This window comes from Taudactylus pleione, unplaced genomic scaffold (genome assembly GCF_031769625.1).
Source record: "Taudactylus pleione unplaced genomic scaffold, aTauple2 ptg001032l, whole genome shotgun sequence".
Taxonomy (NCBI): domain Eukaryota; kingdom Metazoa; phylum Chordata; class Amphibia; order Anura; family Myobatrachidae; genus Taudactylus; species Taudactylus pleione.
The window spans coordinates 13,311,833-13,336,711 of NW_028285433.1; the positions used below are offsets into that span (position 1 = coordinate 13,311,833).

The window sequence follows — 24,879 nt, forward strand, 5'->3', positions numbered from 1 at the left end:
GACATCCGTGAATGAAAGGAAACGCATGTGTTTGGTCCTACTACATAGTATATATTACCTATGTGAGTGTATTTATTAGCGAACAATACTACTCAGTGATGGTGCGGCTGTACATGTGTCCCACGGAGAAACCCTATACAGTGCAGTGGGCAGTCTAGTAATACTGGGCCTGATTCAGACCCACTCGCAAGCGGCTGTCCGCTCGCAAGTGGGTCGATGTTGAGCACTGCGCATGCGCATGACGGCGGGAGCTCCGTCGTGTGCATGCGCCAGACGCGACAAGTGAAGGACTTTCCTTCGCTCGTTGTGTCTGATCAAAGGGGGCGTGCTGTCGATGTTGATTGACAGCACGCCCCCTTTGGTGGGCGTGCCGGGGGCGTGCCTCCCTGACGGGGGCGTTCCCAAGGGAACGCCTACCGTCAGAAGCCGGCCCACTGACATCACTAGTGATGTCAGTGGGAGTGATTTTGGCTCTGATAGAGCAAAAATCACTCCGGGCCTTGCGGTTGAAAAACTCAACCGCAGGCTCCGGCTCGCAGTGGCGATGGTCGCGATGGTCAAGACCATCGCGGCCATCAAACTGCACGCTCGTATAGGCTGTGGGTGGTGACCCACAGCAATACGAGCGTCCAGGAGGACGCTCCATAATTATGGAGGGCGGCCCTCATTCAGAGTGTGCGCTCTGCTCAGAGCGTACGGCTCTGAATGAGGCCCACTGTTCCCAGTATTAGACTTACGCTGCACATCTATCAGCAGAGACCAAATAATTACAACAGGGGTGTCAGTGACTGTGAAGAAAAGGGCATGATTTATTGTAATTTTGTCAGATAAGACAAATGGGGATAAAGCAGAGCAGCATACCATTGCCCTGTATACGGAGAAACCTGATGAATGACCATAATGAGTTTTAGATGAATATTAATCTGTCACCAGTTGATTTAAGGCTAGTACGGCTTAGATCAACACTATTAAATCTATTAAAGGTCTGTAGTAAAGATCTCAGGGCTCCAACACTGTAAGACACGGGGCAAAGCAAGCTTGACACAAGCTGTTCCTGAGATAGGTGTATTAACCCATTCAAACATATACAGTCTCACATGGGGTATGAGTAAAGTTACAAATGATGTTGGATTAATCAATGATAAAATACATACCATATAAATAGCAGCTGTAACCTGCAGGAATACAAACAGCTTCTCTTCCTTACTGGACACGAGTAGTAACATTTGTTTCGATGCCCTGCGTAATGATTGGGCCGGCCCTGATTCCAGGTCAGGGAAATGTCCACGCTTTACAAATAATAATGAAATAAAGTTCTTAATAATTATAGTATCACTAAGGTAATATACATGTAGTCTTCCCCAGGAAACACAGTACATGCCAATATGATTACAAGGCAGCACAAAGCCACACATCAGTGTCCTGAATTGGCACATTACATTGTATCAAAGGCGTGCGGTCGGGGTAGGCAGGGGAGGCAGCGCCTCCCCTGTCATACTCCCTCCCCTATCACACTCCCTGTCATGCTCCAGAGTTTTAATATAAAAACTGAGTTTTTATACATGTGTGCTTCCCCAGCCATTGACCTCACCGCACATCACTGCATTGTTTTATGATTCTACTTTTGTGTGTTCTGTCTCCACATAAACACATATTATACAGAGCGATGTACTTGGTCAATTAAAAAAAGATAAAATTTAAAAATGATTGGTAACAGCCTGATAATGAATATCTCTCTTCTGGTAGGTGCGTTCTGGTGAGGAGTATAATGCCAGTGCTGACTGGTTTTCATTTGGAGTTATTTTAACTCAAATGATTACTGGAAGTCTTACATACAATCCCAAAAGGCTTTCTGCATCAGGCACTGCGGTCAAAGACATCATTGAACAGGTAAATAAAATTACATTTATACATTATAACTGTAAAGTATGTGATTTTAATGGCTACAGATAACTTTATATGATGTTGTACACAGTAAAAGGGAAATACACATCTATATAATAAGCAAAAAAGTGTGCGAGTCTGTTTTTCCTTTATGCACAGTCAGAGTTTTGTACCTAGCTTCACCAAATATGGCATGATGGTGTAGTTTGACCAGGACTCATTTTTTTCCTAGGTCTGAACATCGTCAGAGCCGTACACTGTCACACAATCCCATAAAACTGAGATACTCTATAATTACACAGGTTCTGGGGCTGACTTCATATACACACACAGTACCTGGCAGGCTTAAGAGCAGCTCAGCACTCAAGATTTTCAGACTGTGGCAAACAGCATAATCAATCCACAATCTTTGAGCCTGGCAAGGCTTAGCATACAGAGATTACAAACAGCAGGGGAGATTGATTGCAGCCATACAGTGCTACTGCGAGTGAGCCCCCTCTGTCTGGGAATGGGACTCCAGTCCCGGCATTCCAGTGATGGCAGCACTGCTAGACATGGTCTTCAATGTTGGACTGCACAGTGATTTCAAGTTGTGATTCAGCTGCAGACGCAGTGACAGGGATCACGCAGAGTCCTGATTATTGTAGATAATTCGATGCTGTGTCCTTGGATGCAGCTTGGATCAGTAACGTATGCAGGAGGCATAACACCTCCTGCTGCATTACCATATTACAGATATCACAGCTGTTAACATGTTAGCAGCTGCAAAAGCATATCCATCCGTAGCTGAATCACCCCCTCTGCTCTGCAGTGATTTCTGTAACTAAAGTGATTTTGGAAGCTATAGCTGTTCTGTAAGTCAGTCTGCTTCTGATATACCCCATTCCAAAGGGTATGATAATACACCCGCCTGCACTGTCATTTACTCCTAATTTGCATAGTTATCCAGGTTATAGGCGAGGACAATGTAACAAAATGAAGGCTGCAGGTTACTTCACGGTCCAGTTTTCAACCAGGGCAATGCTTGGTATCCCAGCTAGTATAGAATATAATGTAAATGTCCATGAGCCATGAACATGAGATCAGGGGAGGCCAGACTGGTTCCTCCTCTCTCCTTATTATGGCTCTCATCCCGGCAGCTGCCGATGTACTATAATGAGTCAGTCTGACTCATTAATAATACCTGGCTGGCCTGCTGATAATGCTGTCTGGCAACAGTGGGCTCCCTTCATTATGGTGGCCCCAGTACTTTGCACCACTGCTAGTTTCACCCCTGCTGTTGGTCCTTAATAAATGCTAGACAGCCCTCCAACCCTGTGCCACTCTCCTACATGTTCTAGGTTATGTATAAAGTAATAGTTATGGCTATGTCCTATGGCTGTGTAATGGGGTTAGCAAAGGCACACTTTTATACTCTAACCCAGGAGAACTACAGGATACACTGCACCAGGACATAAATACATGAAGGGCTCAGCTCTGGTTTCCCAAAGGTGGAACTAAGGAGGAGATGTAAGAAGATTTGGTAAATGTTAAATGCACTATAACCAGCGCTATTTGACACTTACAATTAACATCGGTATGTATGAAAGCAGATAACATAGAGAAAATTACTCTTCTGTAGGTTATATGCAAATATGTAACGATTTTGCTGTAGGCAGAAAATCATTCAGATGTTATTAAAACCAATAAGTGCTCTTTTGTGGCTTATCATTATTCCTTATATTGGCAGAATTATCTGCTGCTATGGATTCTGTGGAAGTCCGGCTGTGCACGAGATCTCACAATGTTTGGGAAATCTCAGGCACGCAGAGTGATACTTATCAGCAAGCCGTGATAGGGATATTTTAATCCCTCCTTTTTGTTGCATTAGAAAGATAGTATTAATGCAATTTATTAATGCAATATCACCTGGTCAGTGATACTCAGATGCTTCTCAGTACTGGACAGGAGCTGTAAGGCTTATCTTACTTCTTCTCTGGGCCAGTCTCCGCGGCTAGCTGGCTCACACGGGATGCAGTCAATAGACCGGCGGATGAGTTGCCGCTGGTCTATATCCCGACTGCACAAGCCCGGCATGGGACTTAAGATAGGTGTTGAAATACCAATGACTATCTAAATCCTGACGCTGGAAGCCCGACCCCCACCATCCCTATCATCAACAGCTGGGTAAGTATACTACTTAACCTGGGGATGGGGGGGGTTAGATTATGGCAACCCTGGGGAAAAATTAGGGTTAGGCACCCCCTGGGGAGGGTTAGGCTAAGGAAGGGGGGGTTAGGTTTATGCAGCACTGTAGGGAGGTTAGAGTTAGGCACCCCCCGGAGAACTTAGGGTTAGGCACCACCCTGGGAGTTTTAGGGTTAGGCACCGCTAAGGCAGAGATGGGGGCGGTTCCATTGAGATATGGCTTTTCTCATTATAGATAAATATACTTAATAAATATAAAGTGCATTTCAGTGCAAAACATACACAGCTACCTGCATCATCCAACTGTTTTCTCTGCAATCAGAAATACAATTATTACATAAGTAATGGAAGACTTTTGTATAGTGAGACAATTGGTAATATTACAGATAATTACAGGTATGCGTTTTATGGGTATGCATAATACAGCAGCGTCATTGACCACGTCACTGGGTTATTTTATAGCCAGAACTGCTCGCAAGATTGTGGTAGGAAAAACCAACCACAAGAATAGCGAGCAGTTCATACGCTGGTCGATGTACTCGATTAATCTAATAAATAGCGGACATGACGTAGGATGCGAGCGGCCAGGGGGCGTAGTTATCCAAAAAACGACCGCAAGTTTTGTTCGCTCATTCAGACATGGAGGCGTGAACAGACCGCAAATAGCGTCCGGCTCTGAATCAGGCCCATAGCGATGGTGCCATATTCCCAGTGATTTCTCTACTGCACATGTGCTGATCTTTGGGAAAATTACTGCAGCACCTTTTTCCCAGTAATTTCTGTGAGGCCGATGCTAGAAGACTGTATGGGTGCACTGTGTGTGGTGTGAGGCTCCATGGATGCAGGGGCCAGTACTCACTGTACACCCTGAACCCATTATAGAAACAGCCATACTGACCACCCACTGTTACACCCAGGGGCCAGTGCTCGCTGTACACCCTGCACCCATTATAGAAACACCCATACTGACCACCCATTGTTACACCCAGGGGCCAGTGCTCACTGTACACCCTGCACCCATTATAGAAACACCCATACTGACCACCCATTGTTACACCCAGGGGCCAGTGTTCAATGTACACCCTGCACCCATTATAGAAACACCCATACTGACCACCCATTGTTACACCCAGGGGCCAGTGCTCGCTGTACACTCTGCACCCATTATAGAAACACCCATACTGACCATCCATTGTTACACCCAGGGGCCAGTGCTCACTGTACACCCTGCACCCATTATAGAAACACCCATACTGACCATCCATTGTTACACCCAGGGGCCAGTGCTCACTGTACACCCTGCACCCATTATAGAAACACCCATACTGACCACCCATTGTTACTCCCTGGGGCCAGTGCTCACTGTACACCCTGCACCCATTATAGAAACACCCATACTGACCTCCCATTGTTACACCCAGGGGCCAGTGCTCACTGTATACCCTGCACCCATTATAGAAACACCCATACTGACCACCCATTGTTACACCCTGGGGCCAGTGCTCACTGTACACCCTGCACCCATTATAGAAACACCCATACTGACCTCCCATTGTTACACCCAGGGGTCAGTGCTCACTGTACACCCTGCACCCATTATAGAAACACCCATACTGACCTCCCATTGTTACACAGATAAATCCAAATTAGGAGCAATATGAGAAGAAATGGCTTGGTGGGTAGATGTTCTTTGAATGGAGAATGATAATGGGAGACATACTACATACCCCAGATAGAATGTCAGTATAACCTGCTGTGGCCATGGACAAATCACTTTATATTCCTCTGTACCGGGCAGCAGAAATGTTTGTAAAATGATTGTATTGAGCTACTATGCTGTATGTCTGTATGTAAGTCATTAAATTAAATGCAAATCATTTTTTCAGCTCCTCGATAAAGACCAAGCCAGACGACTCGGAGTTAATGGTAACATACGCCGTGATCCCTTCTTTCAGCCAATCGACTGGGTCGCCATTGAAGCCCTTAGCACCGCACCCCCATACATACCTGCACCAGTAAGTATAGCACAGAAGTTCCATGAGCTACTGGACAACCTGTCACTAAATGCTGGTCAGCAGATAATACATACATGTCAGACACATGGAGCTAAGGAGGTGTGCACATGTGCATGTATGGTCCAGGCTATAGCTGCCACTCAACCTATTATTGACATTTATTATTGTTTATGGGTTGGATACGGAATCCCAGCAGTTGGGAAGCCGGTGGTCAGAATAACGACAGTGGCATCCAGACAGTCAGAATCCCGATCCAATTAGACAAGTGTTCTAACCCTATCTCACATTTCCGGCAGCCTAACCCTCCCCCCCTGCAGCCTAACCCTAACCCTCCCCCCGCAGCTTAACCCTTCCTCCCATAGCCAAAATCTAACCTTCCCTCCTGCAGCCTGACCCCTCAGCCTATCCCTAACCCTCCCCCCTGCAGCCTAACCCTCCCCATAGAGTCTTACCCTTACCCCCCTCCTAACCCTAATACTTACCATCAGGATGCCAGCGGTTGTTATTCTGGTGTCAGGATTCCGATTGCTGAACGCCGACATCCCGAGCACCGGCATGGTAACTACATCCCTTGTTTATTTATATAATGCCACTGGTTATGCAGAACTATATAGATAAAAGTTATCATTCACATAATTAGGACTATTTGTGCATGCTCAATACCAAATAATCACTCAACTGTGCAAACATTGACACTGCGTCCACCTCTGACTCAAACCCTAAGTCCTGTCTACTTCTATGTGTATATTATGTGTACGGAGACACTGCTGTTACTTCTATGTGTACGCAGACACCGCTGTTACTTCTATGTGTATGCAGACACTGCTGTTACTTCTATGTGTACGCAGATACCGCTGTCACTATACTTCTATGTTGTACGCGGACACCGCTGTTACTTCTATGTGTACGCGGACACCGCTGTTACTTCTATGTGTACGCGGACACCGCTGTTACTTCTATGTGTACGCAGACACCGCTGTTACTTCTATGTGTAGGCCGACACCGCTGTTACTTCTGTGTACGCAGATACCGCTGTCACTATACTTCTATGTTGTACGTGGACACCGCTGTTACTTCTATGTGTACGCGGACACCGCTGTTACTTCTATGTGTACGCCGACACCGCTGTTACTTCTATGTGTACGCCGACACCGCTGTTACTTCTGTGTACGCCGACACCCCTGTTACTTCTATATTTACGCCGACACCGCTGTTACTTCTATGTGTACACAGATACCACTGTTACTTCTATGTGTACGCAGACACCGCTGTTACCTCTATGTGTACGCAGACACCACTGTTACTTCTGTGTACGCAGACACTGCTGTTACTTCTATGTGTACGCAGACACCGCTGTTACTTCTATGTGTACGCCGACACCGCTGTTACTTCTATGTGTATGCAGACACTGCTGTTACTTCTATGTGTACGCAGATACCGCTGTCACAATACTTCTATGTTGTACGCGGACACCGCTGTTACTTCTATGTGTACGCGGACACAACTGTTACTTCTATGTGTACGCAGACACCGCTGTTACTTCTATGTGTAGGCCGACACCGCTGTTACTTCTATGTGTACGCAGATACCGCTGTCACTATACTTCTATGTTGTACGTGGACACCGCTGTTACTTCTATGTGTACGCCGACAACGCTGTTACTTCTGTGTACGCCGACACCGCTGTTACTTCTATATTTACGCCGACACCGCTGTTACTTCTATGTGTACACAGACACCGCTGTTACTTCTATGTGTACGCAGACACCGCTGTTACTTCTATGTGTACGCAGACACCACTGTTACTTCTGTGTACGCAGACACCACTGTTACTTCTATGTGTATGCAGACACCGCTGTTACTTCTATGTGTACGCAGACACTGCTGTTACTTCTATGTGTACGCAGACACCGCTGTTACTTCTATATTTACGCCGACACCGCTGTTACTTCTATGTATCCATTTGAGCTGGCGTCAGAAAGCCATAGGCATTCCTGGGCGGTTACTGGGAGATGGCCTAAAGTGAACACAAAAAAAGGCTGTCTCATTGTGTCACAGGCGTGTTAAGGAAAGTCACAGGCATGTTATGGACTGTCACAGGCGTGTTATGGAGAGTCACAGGCGTGTTATGGAGAGTCACAGGCATGTTATAGAGAGTCACAGGCATGTCAGTGAATGAGGCAGCATTCTCAAAACCAGATCCACAACCATAGAGGCCATGTTTAGGAGATGTTCAGAAGGAAGCACTGTGCTGCCATAGGCTGTCATTTCGATATTGCAAGTTATGGTGCGTTAATGGTGGAGTGTATACAACCCCTGGCACAAGCATGGAAAGTGGGCATCTCAGAGCTTGCAGAGTCCGTCATACGCTTGTACACAAGAGGGAAGCTGAAACTAGCATTTGCACAGTATTGCCGCTGTGACTGCAATAACTTGACGCATGCATTAGCCTCCACCTCTGTATATGGGATGTGGTCATAATACTAACTGCAGGGATTCTGGTGGTCAGCTGTTCTATCCCATTATAATTATGGGAAATGCGATTTGCTTACTAAAAATATGTGATAATTAGGGTTTGGAGTAGAATTTTCCGAATTCTACTCCAATCGTCCTTTAGTAAATTTCTGTGAAACTAAAATAATGTGAAAAGAGTGTGAAAGCCCCTTACTTCACTTTATTTTTAATAAAAATAATGTTAATAAATAGAGCCCTCAGAGTGATACAGTAATTTGGCAATGAGGTAAAGGGGTAGACATGGTACATTTCTTGCTGACCTAAGGGGCCATTGCTGCTGTATAATAAGATGTGACCATTGCACCAGCACCCAGGTGATAGTCTTTGGGTCTTGTCCTACACTGTTATTGGGGCTCCTCTTAGCCTTCATATGGCACATCAGTGGAGAAAGTCATTCCTAGCGTTACTACCATGTGGCACCATACATAATACAGTATTTTAGGAAGGAAACTGTAATTATTTATTTTAATAAATGGGTGTAAATAAAGTGGTTGGAGGTTGGACTTTAATACTCAGTTTACTCTTTTCCATAGTTATCCTCTAGAAATTAATTCTCCTCTATACACATCAAGGTGCACTTCTAGGTTACATAGACTTCTCCTGAGAGCATAGAGTATGCCAACACCTTTAGTCACACCAGAGCAATCTCACATCTACTCAGTGCTCAAAGTGGGAATTCAGAGGTGGGGGTATGAAAAATTTAATCCACCCCTCCTCTACCCCCCCCCCACACACACACCCCACACCCACGCAGCACACTACAGCCCCTTCCCTGCCAGACCTCTGACCTGAGGACTGTCCTTCAGGGTCTCCTCAATGGGTAGCTTGTCTGTCCTGAGAATGGCTGAGGCTACTCGAAGGGAAGCAAGAACCGACAGCAAGTGTCCACAATCCAACCCCTAAACCAGCTGTCAGAGAGGGAATAGGGATCCGCGATGCTGGTTACCAGCGGGGACGTGTGACTCAGTCAAAAGAAGGAGTGTCTTTTTAACTCTAGCACCGGCCGTGAGCCAATGAGAAAGCCACTTTGCTGCTTCTCATTGGCTGGCGGTCTGCAAGCCGCTATTGGCTAGCAGAAGGTACCAGATTAAAAAATCTGTCCCTTCTTTTGACTGGCAGCTGGTCCGCGAGCCAGGATTGGCTGGCGGCCACTGCTAGCTGTAAACAGCAGTGCAACCAGGAGCTGATGCTCCCGGCTCCATCACAATGGACACATCTCCACACAATGCCACAGCTGTTCCAGCGCTGGTACATTCTCTACTGTATCAAAAATTAAGTGGCAGCAGGAAGTGGCGATATGTCATACCGCTGTATACCGCCCCACTTCGAGCACTGCATCTACTGCAATACTGTTATATATGGTCTGACTGACAGTTCTTTGTGCAACATTTATGCCACTTCCTTCAGCTTTATATAGACATCTTTGGGTATATTTACTAAAGTGCAGGTTTTTAGAAGTGGAGTTGTTGCCCATAGCAACCAATCAGATTCTACTTATCATTTATCTAGCACAGTGTTGGCTAACCTTGACACTCCAGCTGTTATGGAACTACATAACCCAGCATGCACTGCTACAGTTTTGCTATTAGGGCATGCTAAAACTGTGGCAGGGCATGCTGGGATATATAGTTCCACAACAGCTGGAGTGTCAAGGTTAGCCAACACTGATCTAGCATCTTCTAGAAGATAATATCTAGAATCTGATTGGTTGCTATAGGCAACAACTCCACTTCTAAAAACCTGCACTTTATTAAATACACCTACTTGTAAGCACCTAATATTTAAACTATTATACAAAACCTCTACAAAAGGGAGTGTTGTAAATACCTCTTTTTCTACCTTACAAATAAAAGATGCAATAGTCATTGGCATAAACGTTATTTCTTCTTTCTGTAGCCAACCGTTCCACCGCCTGCCTCCAAAACTAAACATCTGGAAAGAATGGAGGCAGCAGAAGCCCGTAAACTGCCTCTTACAGCCGAGGAGCAGGAAGGATTTGCAGGGTTCTCATTTGTCACCTCCACCTGGAGAACCCTGCCAAAGCCACCCGGCCTGTAAGAACATAGAGCTGAGGCTTCAGCACTGCTGGGTGCCAGAATGGGAACCTCTGCATGTATGTACATTATATATTTATTATTTTTGAAACATGTTTGATTGAAAATTTTAATATTAAACCAGGGAAGGATGAAGAAAGAAAAAGGGAGATAGAGCTGGGCATAATAGTAATTTGAGGATCAATAATAATCAGTTTTCATGTTGGACAATAAGCTTCTTGCAAGATGAAATGCAGAAATAATTGCAGGCTGGGGATTATTACATAAACAGATATAGCTTAAGAGATATAAAAATAATAGCGGGGGAAATGGAGGAGAAGGGGCATGTCAGGGATGTGAGCAGAGGAAGAACAATGGAGGCAGGGAGGGGTAGGAGGAGTGAGGTGTACTGCTACATACAGAGAAAAAGCAATAGAACCAAACATAGGGCCTGATTTAGCACAGATCGCAATCTCAGCTGCGTAATCGTACCCAAAGTTGCAGTGAGAATATGCGAATGCCTGCCACCGCTCAGCCAGCATAGGGACGCCCACTACTGCTTTCTCATATCTCTAATACTTTGCAGTTCTGCGTATACATCAGTAACATCGAAGGACATCGGCCCGTCACGCACAACTACAGTAGGTCTGACCCTTCACAAAAATTGCAAGTCTCGTCTCATGCAGTGATTGCATAAGCAATCACAGTGGCTAATTTATGCACACCGATGCAATGGCGTACAAAGAAGCGGTACACCTTCATTTCTGCAGCCACTCACCCTTCACCACCCCCAAACGCTCACGGCCTGTCACTCACTCTTCGATGGATTCCTATCTGCGTGAGTAATCGCAGTGCGATCGCCGTGCATGTGCAGTGTATATGCATGTGCAGTACGCAACAATCGGCCAATCTGTGTACTTGGGGCCTGATTCAGACCCACTCGCGAGCGGCTGTCCGCTCGCAAGTGGGTCGATGTTCTGGACTGAGCATGCGCACGACGGAGGGAGCTACGTCGTGCGCATGCGCCAGACGCGACGAGCGAAGGAAAGTCCTTCGCTCGTTGTGTGCGATCAAAGGGGGCGTGCTGTCAATGTTGATTGACAGCACGCCCCCTTTGGTAGGCGTGCCGGGGGCGTGCCTCCCTGACGGGGGCGTTCCCACGGGAACGCCTCCCGTCAAAAGCCGGCCCACTGACATCACTAGTGATGTCAGTGGGAGTGATTTTGGCTCTGATAGAGCCAAAATCACTCCGGAGCTTGCGGTTGAAAACCTCAACCGCAGGCTCCGGCTCGCAATTTCGATGGTCGCGATGGTCTCGACCATCGCGGCCATCAAAATGCACGCTCATATAGCCTGTGGGTGGTGACCCACAGCTATACGAGCGTCCAGGAGGACGCTCCATTTTCATGGAGGCCGGCCCTCATTCAGAGCGTGCACTCTGCTCAGAGCGTATGGCTCTGAATGAGGGCCTTGGTTGCAATTGCGATCCGTGCAGGCCCATAATCAGTTGTTTTATGCTTCCTTATGGTTTATGATCCAAGGGGAACAAACGCTGCAAGATTTATGCCAGCACTCATGAAGTGAACACGTTATATACTCTAGATCAGGGGTTCCCAACCACGGTCCTCAAGGCACACTAACAGTCCAGGTTTTAAGGATAGCCATACTTGAGCTCAGGCAACTTAATTAGTACCTCAGTTATTTTGAGTAAGCCATCTGTGCTTTAGCATGGATATCACCAAAACCAGGACTGTTAGTGTGTCTTGAGGACTGAGGTTGGGAATCACTGCTCTAGATGTTATAGTATGTACAGTAATAGGATAGATCAGTGCAGTGGATGATGGGGATCTGCCGTTATACCAGTGTGCTGCAATAGGACAACAAAAAGTGTATTTATAGTGGGAACATTTATAATTTTATGGCTCTATAATAGATGATGCACACGTCATCCGTATAATAATCAAGAAAGCATGTCTGTCTGTCCGCTTGTTTGTCCTTTATGCACGGCCAGAGTTTTGGACCTAGATTCACCAAATGTGGCATTGTGGTGTAGTTTGACCAGGATTAGGTTTTTGCCTAGGCTTGAACTTCGTCAAGGTCACACACTGTCACAAAATCTCTAAAAAATGGGGATACTCTTAAATTACACAGGTTCCAGGGCTGGCTCCAGTGGAAATTGGAGGTCTACCAAAAACCTGTGAGATAGCTACAAAAGTATAATTTTCACCTCAGTCTGAACAAACTTGATGACTAATGCAAGTTCATATTAAATCCAGAGCCTTTGTGTTTGCATGCAAGGGCGTAACTACATAGTGTCCACATAGCAAAATTTCAAAAGGCCCCCCAAAGGAAAATAAAACATACATTTGCCCCCACACAGAGCCCATTCATGTTATGCCACACAGACCCCATTTAGGTTATGCCACACAGAGCCCATTCAGGTTACGCCACATATTCGTACCCTTTATACACATTATGCCACGCAGTAGTGGTGCCCCTTATATATTATGCCACACAGTAATGCCCCTTACACTACATAGTAATACTCCTTACACATTATACCACACGGTAATGCTAGATTATGCCACATAGTAGTAGTTCCCCCATATAAAACATTATTCCACACAATAGTAGTGCCCGTTACACATTATGCCCCCCCCAGCAACTCACCTCCACATGCCCTCCAGCAGCCTCTCGCCTCCCCCTGTGTGCCATCAGCAGCCAGCAGGTGTGGATTTGGGGCAAGACTGCCAGCTAATTACAGCTGGCTAACCGACAGGCAGCATCACCCATGGACAGACTGCGCCATTGCAATTTGAATCTGGCACTGGTCGCAAGCCAAACAGAGCTTGCGGACCTGCAGCCAAACAGGAGCTGCCACTGCTGATTGGCTGTCAGTCTGCAAGCTCTGATTGCCTCGCGACTGGAGCAGCTGTCTTTCCATGACTGCCTGCCAGTGAGCCAGCTGTACTCAGCTGGTGGGCCAGCACCAAATTAACATCACTGACACCCGGGCCCCCCTTGATGGCTCTGACTAGATCAGCCTACCTTGTATGCATGACTGGATGCAGGCGGAGCAGTGGGCCTCCATAGCAGCTGCACCTCTTGCACCCATGGTAGTTACGCCACTGTTTGCAAGCATGTTAGCAAACAGTTACGTCCTATTCAGGACCAATGGAATGGGGTTATGGGCAAGCCCAATGTAAACAAATAAAGGCTGCATGTGTACTTCAGGGTCCACTCTTTCACCCAGGTAATGGCCGCCTGGGGAACATAGCATGTGGTATATAATCAGGATGTGGGACACTACTATCAGAGGGGGATTGGCAGGGGTGCACTCACCAGCAATATGTTATATGTCCCTAGCTTGCATTCCCTGGCTGGACATCTGACAGAATCTGTTATCTTATCTCAGAAATTTGCTGTCCTGCTTTCTGATTCCTTAGCCATTATTTCACCTCGAGGATACATGTTCCCTCTGGTTGGGAGACTATTAATGGGTACACTACACTATCCATACAGGAACCTACATGTAGTATACTCTAATTACTGTACATGTCAGCGTTCCTCTGTTGTGAGAAGTCTTCTGTCTATTCCCCACTGGGCCTGGTATTGGCTAGACATGGTCCTGTTGGTGGTGGGTTGCGATGTTGAGGAAGGGCACGGACAGATAGACAGATGAAAAAGAGGTAGGAGAGGGAGGCTTTCCAAAATATAAGAAGAGACGCAGGCAAGAGAATAAGTATACACTATCCAGCATATTATACAATAGTCCACAATATCCAGTCTCAGTGATGAGCATAATATACAAAAGCCAGTAGTGGCAATTGGACCAGTAATTTCCAGGAACAGAGTGGAGCCTCCAGCAGTACATCAGGGCCGGGTTATTGGCCAGTTTGGTCAGTGTTTGTCCCAGCAAAATCTCACATCCAGTCCCAGGCCTCATCCATATGCCCAGGCCCAAGCTTAAGCTCAAACACAGCTCTAGGCCTTAAGCCAGGGTTGCCGAAATTCTGCCTGCCCTTTCTGGGAAGGGGCAGCCAGATCGGCAAAGACAGGGGGTGTGGCCGGCATTGGAGGCGTGGGCACATGATTGCATCATAATGTTACACTAGTAAATAATCCAAAGGTTTTAAAAAGTCTATATTTTTTCTACATAGAAACAAAAATGTATATTATGCACATGGCGTAATCGGTACAATGTACTAATATTGTTTTCTAATTATACAGGACATGGAAGACACGTGCAAGATCAGACGTGTGGAAAGAGGACATTAGAACCTGTAGTATTTTGATAATTTATGATAAATGTTGATATAGATAGGAAAATATATTTTTTAAGTGTTACTTTTTTTACATTTACATTTTTATATTTACTATGTTAGAATAGTTTGATTTTAATCAGATAACATCAAAAATAGAAAGGTGTGTGATGGCCGGCTGGAAGGGGAGGTTGGAGGCCGGATAGCTAAAATGCTATTTATGTTTTTACTTTTTCTAGGTTAGGTTAGTTCCCTATATGAGTTGTTAGAGTGTCACATTCCTATGTCTATATTTTGATACCTGTGCTTCTTGCACTGTTATTACTTTAAGTGCGAAGTCCAGGCGGCAGCCGAGTACCTACGAACAAGTGTGTGTTCCGGGAAAGGGGGTTGTTATTGGTGAAGGGCACTTTGTTTAGGTTTTGACAGTGCAGGAGTTCATCAGGTATCATAACAGGTGGAGGCCGGATAGCAATAGGTCTATTCATGATTTTTACTTTTTCTACATTCACATTTTAATATTTGCTATGTTAGAATAGTTTGGTTTTAATAAGATAATAACATCAAAATAGAAAGGTGTGTGATTGGCCGGCTAGAAGAGGAGGTTGGAGGCCGGATAGCTATAATACTATTTATGTTTTTTTTACTTTTTCTACATTTACATTAATATTTAGTATGTTAGTATAGTTTCATTTTCAGAAGACAGTAATAACACAATAGAAATAGAGAGTGAGAAGCTAAGGAGTAAGAGCTTGGGTTTATTCCTAGATGGGAGACCTCCTGTTAATCTAGGTGTAGTTCCCAATATGAGTTGTTAGAGTGTCACATTTCTATGTATATATTTTGATACCTGTGCTTCCTGCACTGTTATTACTTTAAGTGCGAAGTCCAGACGGCAGCCGAGTACCTACGAACAAGTGTGTGTTCCGGGAAAGGAGGTTGTTATTGGTGAAGGGCACTTTGTTTAGGTTTTGACAGTGCAGGAGTTCATCAGGTATCATAACAGATGGAGGCCGGATATAAATAATTCTATTTATGATTTTAAAGTTTTCTACATTTAAATTTTAATATTTACTATGTTAGTATAGTTGAATTTTTACAAGACAATAACAACACAATAGAAAGGTGTGTGATTGGCCGTCTAGAAAGGCAGGTTGGGGGCCGGATAGCTATAATACTATTTAGATTTTTTAATTTTCTACATGTACATTTTAATATTTAGTATGTTAGAATAGTTTAATCTTAATAAGATAGTAACAACAAAATAGAAAGGTGTGTGATTTGCCAGCTAGAAGGGAAGGTGGTGTTATATCTGTACTCGGCTGGTTGAGTCTAGACTGAATCCTTGGATAGGTTGCTGACTTGTTTACCAGTTATGATTATGTCAGCCTACGCGTTGGCCTGGTCGACTGTGATTGGTTACCAGCAGTTTTAATCAGGTGCTGGCTCTTGGGCCTGTGTGGGTTGTTCTGTTCTGGCTGTGTCTCCCACAAGATTCTGGACCTGACTCATACCTGCTCGCTAGGATGCGCTCGCTCGTTGCTGGCCAATTTTTGCATTCTGTGCATGCGTATGCATCACATTGCGCGTATGCGAACCACTGCGATAAACCGGGAATCACTCGCTTGCTCAGCATAGACAGCCCATTTGATTGAGTGACAGAAGAGGCCATTTGTGGGTGGTAACAGGGGCAGGCCACTAGAAACGGGGGAGTGGAGGTGCGAACGCAGGCGTGCCTATGTGTTTCAACGTCGTTTCCTAGGCGTGCATAATTAAGAGGCAGCGTCATAGTACACGTCACCTGCCTGTTTTGTACACTGAAGTCCTCACAGAGCTTGCAGTAAGGTAAGGCAACAACAAGCGCTGCGAGCCCTTCCGATGGTCCTCGATGTACCAATATTTTAATACACTTCCTGGAAATGATGGGCGCTAGTGGGAGTCTCTACATACGCTAATGGGCATCTATAGACACAAAGTGATTGCTCGCCAACACAAAGTGGGGTGCTTATGCCTTTCCGAGCGAGCGCCTGCCATGCCGTCACTTAGCGAAATTTGCATACACTGGGTGCGAGCGATCCCATCGAGCGAGCGGCTCTGAATGAGCTCCCTAGTTCGAAATCACTTTGGGGTAGGTTCCGAGACAAATCAAGTTACGATTCGGTTCTGTAGTCAGTTTGGAAATCGGATTTAAAAACCGACCTCGGGTTTTGAACTGCATGTAAACAGGTCCAAATTACATGATTTATGAATTTTTTATAGATTTGCATCGATATTTAAGGGATCCAAAACCGTATCCGAACAAAAACACTTAAGAGCAGAGCCGTAGCTAGCGCTCTGAGCGCTCTGAGTGCCGGCCTCGTCCCTTTTGCACATGACGTCATGACATCTCGCATAAAGGGTCGGGGCTGCCGTCATCTTAAACTCAAGCAGTGCTGGAAGCGTCTTCAAGACTCGTCCACATTTTTGCTGCCACTCCCTGTAATCCTCACTGCTGAGGTATCTTGGTGCTTGCGCAGTGCGACCAAGAGACATGCGACGTCGGACGATATTTGCTCAACTGCGTAAATATCAGCATTGTGTCCACATCTGAATCAGGCCCATTATATGATAATGGTATCGCTGCATGTATACCTGATGTTATATATCTTATTAGGACAGCATTTAGGCCTTCATTCAGAGGCGGCCGTACGGTCTACGACCGCACGGCCGCCTCAATGTTTGTCAAGTGCGCATGCGCACGAGGGAGCCGGCTCCTTCGTGCGCATGCGTGAGACCCGCTACGACCGACAGCGCCGATCGTAGCAGGTCTCTTTCCAAAGGGGGCGAGTTGTCGATGTTGATTGACAGCTCGCCCCGTTTGGAAGGCGGGCCGGGGGGTGGCAGCCCAAACGGAGGCGTTCCCATACTGTTTTGGGGAGGCCCCACTGACATCACTGATGTCAGTGGAGAGCTTCCGGCTCTGACAGAGCCAGAAGCTCTCCGGGGCTTACGACAAGTGAGACCCTACCCTAGGGTCTCGTCGTAAGCCCCGATGGTCGCGATGGTCTCTGACCATCGCGACCATCACCCTAGCGGTCGTTAGAGCTGTGGGTGTAAACCCACAGCCTAAAGACCGAAACAGAGGCGGGCGGTCAGGATGCAAGCGGCCGTCCAGTTTATGAGCGACCGCTTGCATCCACCGACCGCCTCTGAATGAGGCCCTTAGTTCTGTTCTCATGTGTTATTGCCATTGTTTGTATCGTTACCTTGCTGTGTTACTGTATCAGAGTTACATTGTCTACCTCTGCTTGTACCTTGTATGCCTTTTACTATATGTTCAATAAAAGAAAATGATTTATAAAAAGCAGATGTTCTGGATTCATTTATTTGAGTGTTATTTAGATATTTATTACATGGAAAAGAATAGGAAGCATTCTACAGGTCATCATAGTAACCATGGCCACACGAGGTGCTGCTCTATAGGAAGCACTGTGGGATGATTACCAAGCTTATCCTTCCAGGACCTTCCATTGTGGGTGGAAACCAGAGCCCCTTGAGGAAACCCACAGAAGCATAGGGAAAATATACAGACTCCACACAGATAACAGCCTAGACATATTACTTGTTACTTTATTTTGGAAACCTTGGATATCTTAGCTGGCTATAGATATATCAGTCCCGTAATGGAGGCGTTTTCCCTTCTGGCACTTAAACCACATTTGAAAGGCATTAAACTTATCCAAATTGAAGTGTCAACTGGTCATTAACCATAACCAGATATACAATTTATCCAATTATCAGTGTGGGGCTAAAGACAGCAGCAGAAATCTCCCAATAAGTTTTCTCTTCAAACTACCTAAAAATTGTCAAGTTTGAGAACTTTTAATTCTTAAGAGGAAATCATATACAACACAGAGGTTGTATACTATGGATCAATGTCATTTTCATATATTATTTTCAATAAACATGCTACTACATGTATACTGCATACATGTTTCTTCTCAAAATAAAGGTACATTTATACTTGGTTTTCAAAGTTCCTAAGAAACAACAGAATATGACTAAACTACAAAGACTATGAAGAAGATGGAGAATCCTAACTCTGAGATACAAAAAGTCACTCCTGCCATTGTGCCAGGGGCGGAACTACCAGTGGTGCAGCTAGTGAATTGCACTGTGGCCCGCCGAAATAAAGGGACCCGCAGCTGGCTGGATTATAATGAGTCAGATTGACTCACTATACGCCACCACGTGCCGCTAACCCGTCCCAGTGGTAACATCATGGAATGATGAGCTGTGGTTGTGGACGTAATCCGGCTGGAGGAGGCTGGGCCCTCCTCTCCTCCCCTCATAGCCTCTCTCCTCCTGCTCCTCCCCATCCCGCCCTGCTTCTCCCCGACTGGCCTGGCTCTTCCTCTTTGAGGTAGTCCTTACCACTGCCACCAACAGATGTCATGATCTTGTGACTGTCCCCGACATTAAAACCCAAGGAGGATCAAATGAGCTGCAGTTCTGGGATCACGTAACTAAACAGTAATATATTTGTCACCCTCTCCCTGCCACCCACTGTCTGTCACCTCTCTCTTTCACCCACTGTGTCACCTCTCCCTGTCACCCACTGCCCGTCACCCTCTCCCTGTCACCCACTGCCTGTCACCCACTGCCTGTCACTCTCTCCGTCAGCCACTGCCAGCCACTCTCTCCCTGTCACCCAGTACCTATCACCCTCTCCTTGTAACCCTCTTGCTTCTCCCTTTCACCCTCTACATCTCCATGTCACTATGAACTTGGGGTGGGGCAGAGGAGGAGGGCCCAAAACATATTTCAGCACATGGGCCCACTAGTCACAAGTTCTGCCACTGCATTGTGCTATTGTCATTTCTGGGCTACTATTACAGTCCAGCATATACACCTGTGCAAGTCTCTACAATATAATTTAGCTTAATTATCGATTGTTTAATGTACAAACGATTTTGAATACTACTACACTTGTAGTGCAACATTAGTCTTCTGTGGAATCGGTATGTTTAACTGCCGAACCTAAGTCCAGCGGTTCAAATCCCGACGCCGGCAGACCTGCATGACAAGATCCCGACAGGTAAGTATTTTTTACTATACCTAGCCCTCTCTCCCCCCCCCCTAACCCTCCTTTCGGGGTGCCTAACCCTAACCTCCCCCCTAGTGACTAACCCTTTCCTCCCCCAGCAAGGGCCTAAACCTAGCCCCCCTCCCCGTACACTAAACCTAACCCTCCCAGTGGGGAGGGTGCCTGACCCTAACCTCCCCCTGGGGGTGCCTAACTCTAACCCCCCTTCCCCTAGCCTGACCCTAACTCTCCCGGGGGGGCGCCTCACCAGATTCTTCTTGCATATAAAAAGGCTGCTATTTATTACTCACATATAGGCAGAGGTAATACACTGCTCAAACGTTTTCGGACTCCAATGAGCCCTTCATCAGGAAACACAGCCAACACAGCGCAGCATGCACAAAAAGCCCAAAACACCTACAGAGAGGGACATTCAGCCCCCTTGGTTATATAAATACCCATACAACACCTATAGCATAATAACACTAATTAAGTAATCAAGTAAGGAACACACCATAACATATCACCATCGCAGAGTATAAGCTAAAAGTATGCACTAGAAACATCAGAAAACCGCGATCTCACCTGTAAAGGCTCAGAGCGCATCACATGTATAATCATACTTGCAGCGTGTACCACACGCTACAACCCAGAGTGCGTTCCAGCCAGGGAGCAGAAACTCACTTCTGCCCCAAGATTACACCAACTTCCGCGTTCCACCGAACCGGAAGTAGCGGGTGCAGCAGACAAATATGTCTGGAATAAGGATATGTTAGGCTGTGTTCCACATGCAAAGAGAAACTTCTAAGTCCAATCAGGTGGGGCAAATATCGATAGGCACAAGCTCATTACATCAAAGGGTACTAAGACCAGGGTTTCAGGTGAATAGAGAAAAGAAAACAAATACAGACATGTTAAAATTAAATTAAAATACACACCCATATACTTAACTGAATACCCAGAAAAAAATATATACATAAATATTAACATACACAAGACACCAATAACAAAGCACAAAACAAATATACAATATACACACAAATATACCCCAAAAAATAAATATGCATACAAATTGTATCGCAAAGAAAAAACATACACACACTGCACAGGTGCATCAAAATCATGATGCCGAAAAGCCTATCAGCGCAAAAACACATTTCAAGTACTATATTCATTCAATCCGTGGAGTGACACGGTCCCAAGTCTAAATATCCACTTGGCTTCAAGTTTCTTCAGAAGCAATGCCCGATCACCTCCACGATAAGGTTTCGGTATTCAGTCTATGATCCTGCATTTAAGCATAGCGACCTGGTGGCCCGCATCCAGAAAGTGTTTCGCAACCGGTTTGTCGGACACACCCGTCAGCAATGCCTGATGAATAGAGCTACGGTGATTAGCCATACGCTCGTGAAAGGTGCAGGTAGTCATCCCTACATATGACAAGCTATGATTAAACCGTAAGGTACATCAGCATCTGAATAGATAGGATAGTTAATTTAAGATAAGTTCCACTAATATCTTTTAGTAGTTATACTGCCCAAGTGCATTTTTAGTAACACTATACAACATATGGGGGCTTATGTAATAGATTCCTAGATCACAGAACAGGCGTGATTTCATCGACTTCACAGCTAAATATAAAGCGGCAATGAGTTATATGGCAAAAACAAATTTAGCCGCGAATCTGCCAAAATCACGTCGATTCCATATTCTCAGGACCAATTTCATAACCCTACAACATAAATCGTTCTGACGCCCCTGACAGCCAGTAATTAACCAAGCAAAGCAACATTACAGAATTATTTGATGTGCACTTTCAGTGCGCCTAACACAATACAAGCCGCAGTGTATGGAAAACAGGATTTTGGTACTTATCGATAAATCCCTTTCTCCGATTCCATAGGGGACACTGGAGGCTTCAGACATTAGGGGGTATAGACGTTTACTAAGTGGGAGCTGGCACTTTACAATTTTAAGTGTGACTAGCTCCTCCCCCTTTATACCCCCCTACAAGCCCAGTCTTAGGAAACTGTGCCCGAGGGGTGCTGAGAAAAAGACAAACGGAAGAACAGGAGGCGAAGCAAGTACACAGAACATTTTAGAAGGTTGAAATAACAGTAACACAACAAGAGAAAAGACGTCAAACAGTTCTTTAACAGTCATAACATAAAATTACCACAACCCTGGCAGGAAGGAACAGCGCAGAATCAGAGAAAGGTATGTATCGGTAAGTAACAAAATCCTGTTTTCTCCTTCATCCACTAGGGGACACTGGAGGCTTTAGACAGTGGGGACATCCCAGAGCTCCCATCATTGGCGGGAGAGCGCTGAGAACCCTGCAAAACAGACCAGCCATACTGCGCTGCAGAGGCCACAATGTTAAATCTATAATAACGAATAAACCTATGCCAGCCAGACCAAGTAGCCGCCCAGCAAAGTAACTCTATGGAAACCCCGCGAGCAGCCACCCACGAGGAACCCATTGAGCGAGTGGAATGCGCTGTAAGAGAAGGCGGAGGGTCCCTAAATTAGGCCATATACGCCTATCTGATGGTCAGACAAATCCAGCGGGCCAGCTACTGTTTGGAAGCTGGCCAACCAGGACAAGCAGCATCCTACAAAACAAATAGAGTGTTTGTTCTACTTATGGCTACAGTCCTCTCTACATAGATACAAAGAGCCCTAACAACATCCAAGGATCTTGACGAAGGTGATTTCCTGTGGAAGAAACAGGCACCACACTAGGTTGGTTGATGTGGAAAGCCGAAACCACCTTAGAAAATCCATTCTTGGTCGGCTCTATCCTCATGAAACACCAAGTATGGAGGATAGCAGGATAGAGCTCCCAGTTCTGACACCCTCCTGGCTGAGGCCAGCGCGAGAAGAAGTGTTACCGTCTACGAAAGGAATCTTAACTCTATAGACTCCAAAGATTCGAAAAGAGAAGACTACAAGGACCACAGATCGTCGATCCGCAGAAGTTGAATGATGGAATATACCAAGCTCTGCGAGGCCAATCCGTAACCACCAATAAAACATTGGCCTTCTCCCTTTTGATGTGTAGAATCGAGGGAGAAGAGGGAACGGAGGGAACAGATAGACAAATTGGAACTGCCACGGCGATGACAGTGTATCCCCTGCCACCGCCGCGTCGAAGAGCAGTAGAGAGGCAGTTGATGATTTCATCTGGATGCCATGAGGTCGACCTGTGGAAGACTCCCACCGTTGGACAAGCTGGTGAAAAACCTGAAGATGTAGTACCCATTCCCCTGGCTGCACATCCTGCCGATCGCAAACTTTTCCGCCCAGATTAGAATCCGGCTTACTTCTTTCATAGCCGGCCAACTTCTGGTTTGTTTATGTATTCCACTGTAGCGTTGTCTGACTGGACCCTGACTGCTCGGCCCCACAACAGGTGATCTGCTGTCTGAATAGCGTAGAACACTGTCTTTAATTTCAATATGTTCATCGGCAGACTCGCTTCCTGTGATGTCCGGTGGCCTTGGAAGTGAAGTTCCTAAATGATAGCCCCCCCAGCCCCTCCCACACTCCGAATCTCTTTTCCTCCATTTAGGTGTACCGAGTTCAACCACCAGAGAAAGGATATCAGAGCTCTAGGACTTAACCTTACCTGTTGTTGAAGGAAAAGATGGGATCCTGTCCACTTTCAGAAGAGGGCAAGCTGAAAGGTCCTTCCGTAAGGAATGGCCGCGAATGCTGCAACCATCTTCCCCAGGAGTTGAATGCAAACATGCATCGATACCTGATGATGTCGAAGGACAATCCTCACCATCTCCTGAATAGAAGTTGCCTCTTCCTGAGGGAGGAACATCTGTTGACATAATGTCCATGATCATTCCCAGAAACTGTAGCCTCTGCGTCAGTTGAAGATGGGACTAGGGAAAGATCAGGATCCACCCTTGACGAATGAGAGGGCTGTGAGTCACTGTGATGTGCAGTAATTTGTCCCTGGAATGGGTCTTCAGAAGGAGATTGTCCAGGTGAAGGATAATAGTGATCCCTTGTTTTTCGAAGGAGACTCATCATCACAGCCATGACCCTTGTGAATACCCTGGGTGCTGATGATAAGCCGAAGAGAAAGGCCGGAAACTGGAAATGTGAATTTCGAACTGTGAATCTCAGAAACACTTGGTGAGGCGGCCAGATAGGAATGTGAGGGGAGGCGTCCTTGATATCTCGAGATACCATGAATTCACCTTCCTCTAGGCCCGCAATCACCGACTAAAAGAACTACATCCTGAACTTGAAAATCCTTAGGTATGGCTTGAGATCCATCAAGTTCAGAATAGGTCTCATCAAGCTGTCCGTCCGGAAGCACGAAGAGACTGGAGTAAAATATGAGATATGGTAAGAACTTACCCTTGTTATCTCTATTTCTACGAAGTCCATAGGGTTCCACAGGATACCTTGGGGTATAGGCGATGGCGGCAGACATCCAGGCACCACAGAGTTAAATTTTCAGCCTCCCAGGATGCACTGGGGTCCCTCTCCTATACCCCGCCCCCGAGCCTCAGGCCACTCAGTTTCGTAACAAGCCATAGGCCGGAGCAGGAGCAAAAAAGAGAGAGAAGACAGTCTGGAACACACAAGAATCACATTCTCACCAGAAGGAGACGGAGAAACCGTGACCAGATCAAAGCCCATCTGCAGTACAGGTGCGACAGGGCGGGAGTCCTGTGGAACCCTATGGACTTCGTAGAAATAGAGATAACAAGGGTAAGTTCTTACCATATCTCATATTTTCTACTTCAGGGTCCATAGGGTATCCACAGGATACCTTGGGGATGTCCCAAAGCAGTATCCTTTAAGGGTGGGGACGCTCCTGTGCTGTAAGGAGAATCCGCCGCCGAAAGGAAGCATCCTGAGAGGCGAAGGTACCAAAAGCATAATACCTTACAA

General features: G+C 46.0%; 1 protein-coding gene across 1 annotated transcript in view; it reads left to right on the forward strand.

The window, feature by feature from the left end:
• The window catches only part of LOC148454104 (protein kinase C delta type-like), a 59,235-nt gene extending 35,432 nt beyond the window's left edge, over positions 1–23,803 (forward strand). Inside the window, exons 7-11 of the mRNA XM_088461248.1 lie at positions 1,747–1,890; positions 5,958–6,086; positions 10,496–10,653; positions 19,323–19,395; positions 23,603–23,803. Coding sequence (XP_088317374.1) covers positions 1,747–1,890; positions 5,958–6,086; positions 10,496–10,653; positions 19,323–19,395; positions 23,603–23,803 — 705 coding nt within the window. The remainder of the gene's footprint in view (positions 1–1,746; positions 1,891–5,957; positions 6,087–10,495; positions 10,654–19,322; positions 19,396–23,602) is intronic.
• Positions 23,804–24,879: the final 1,076 nt, after the last annotated feature.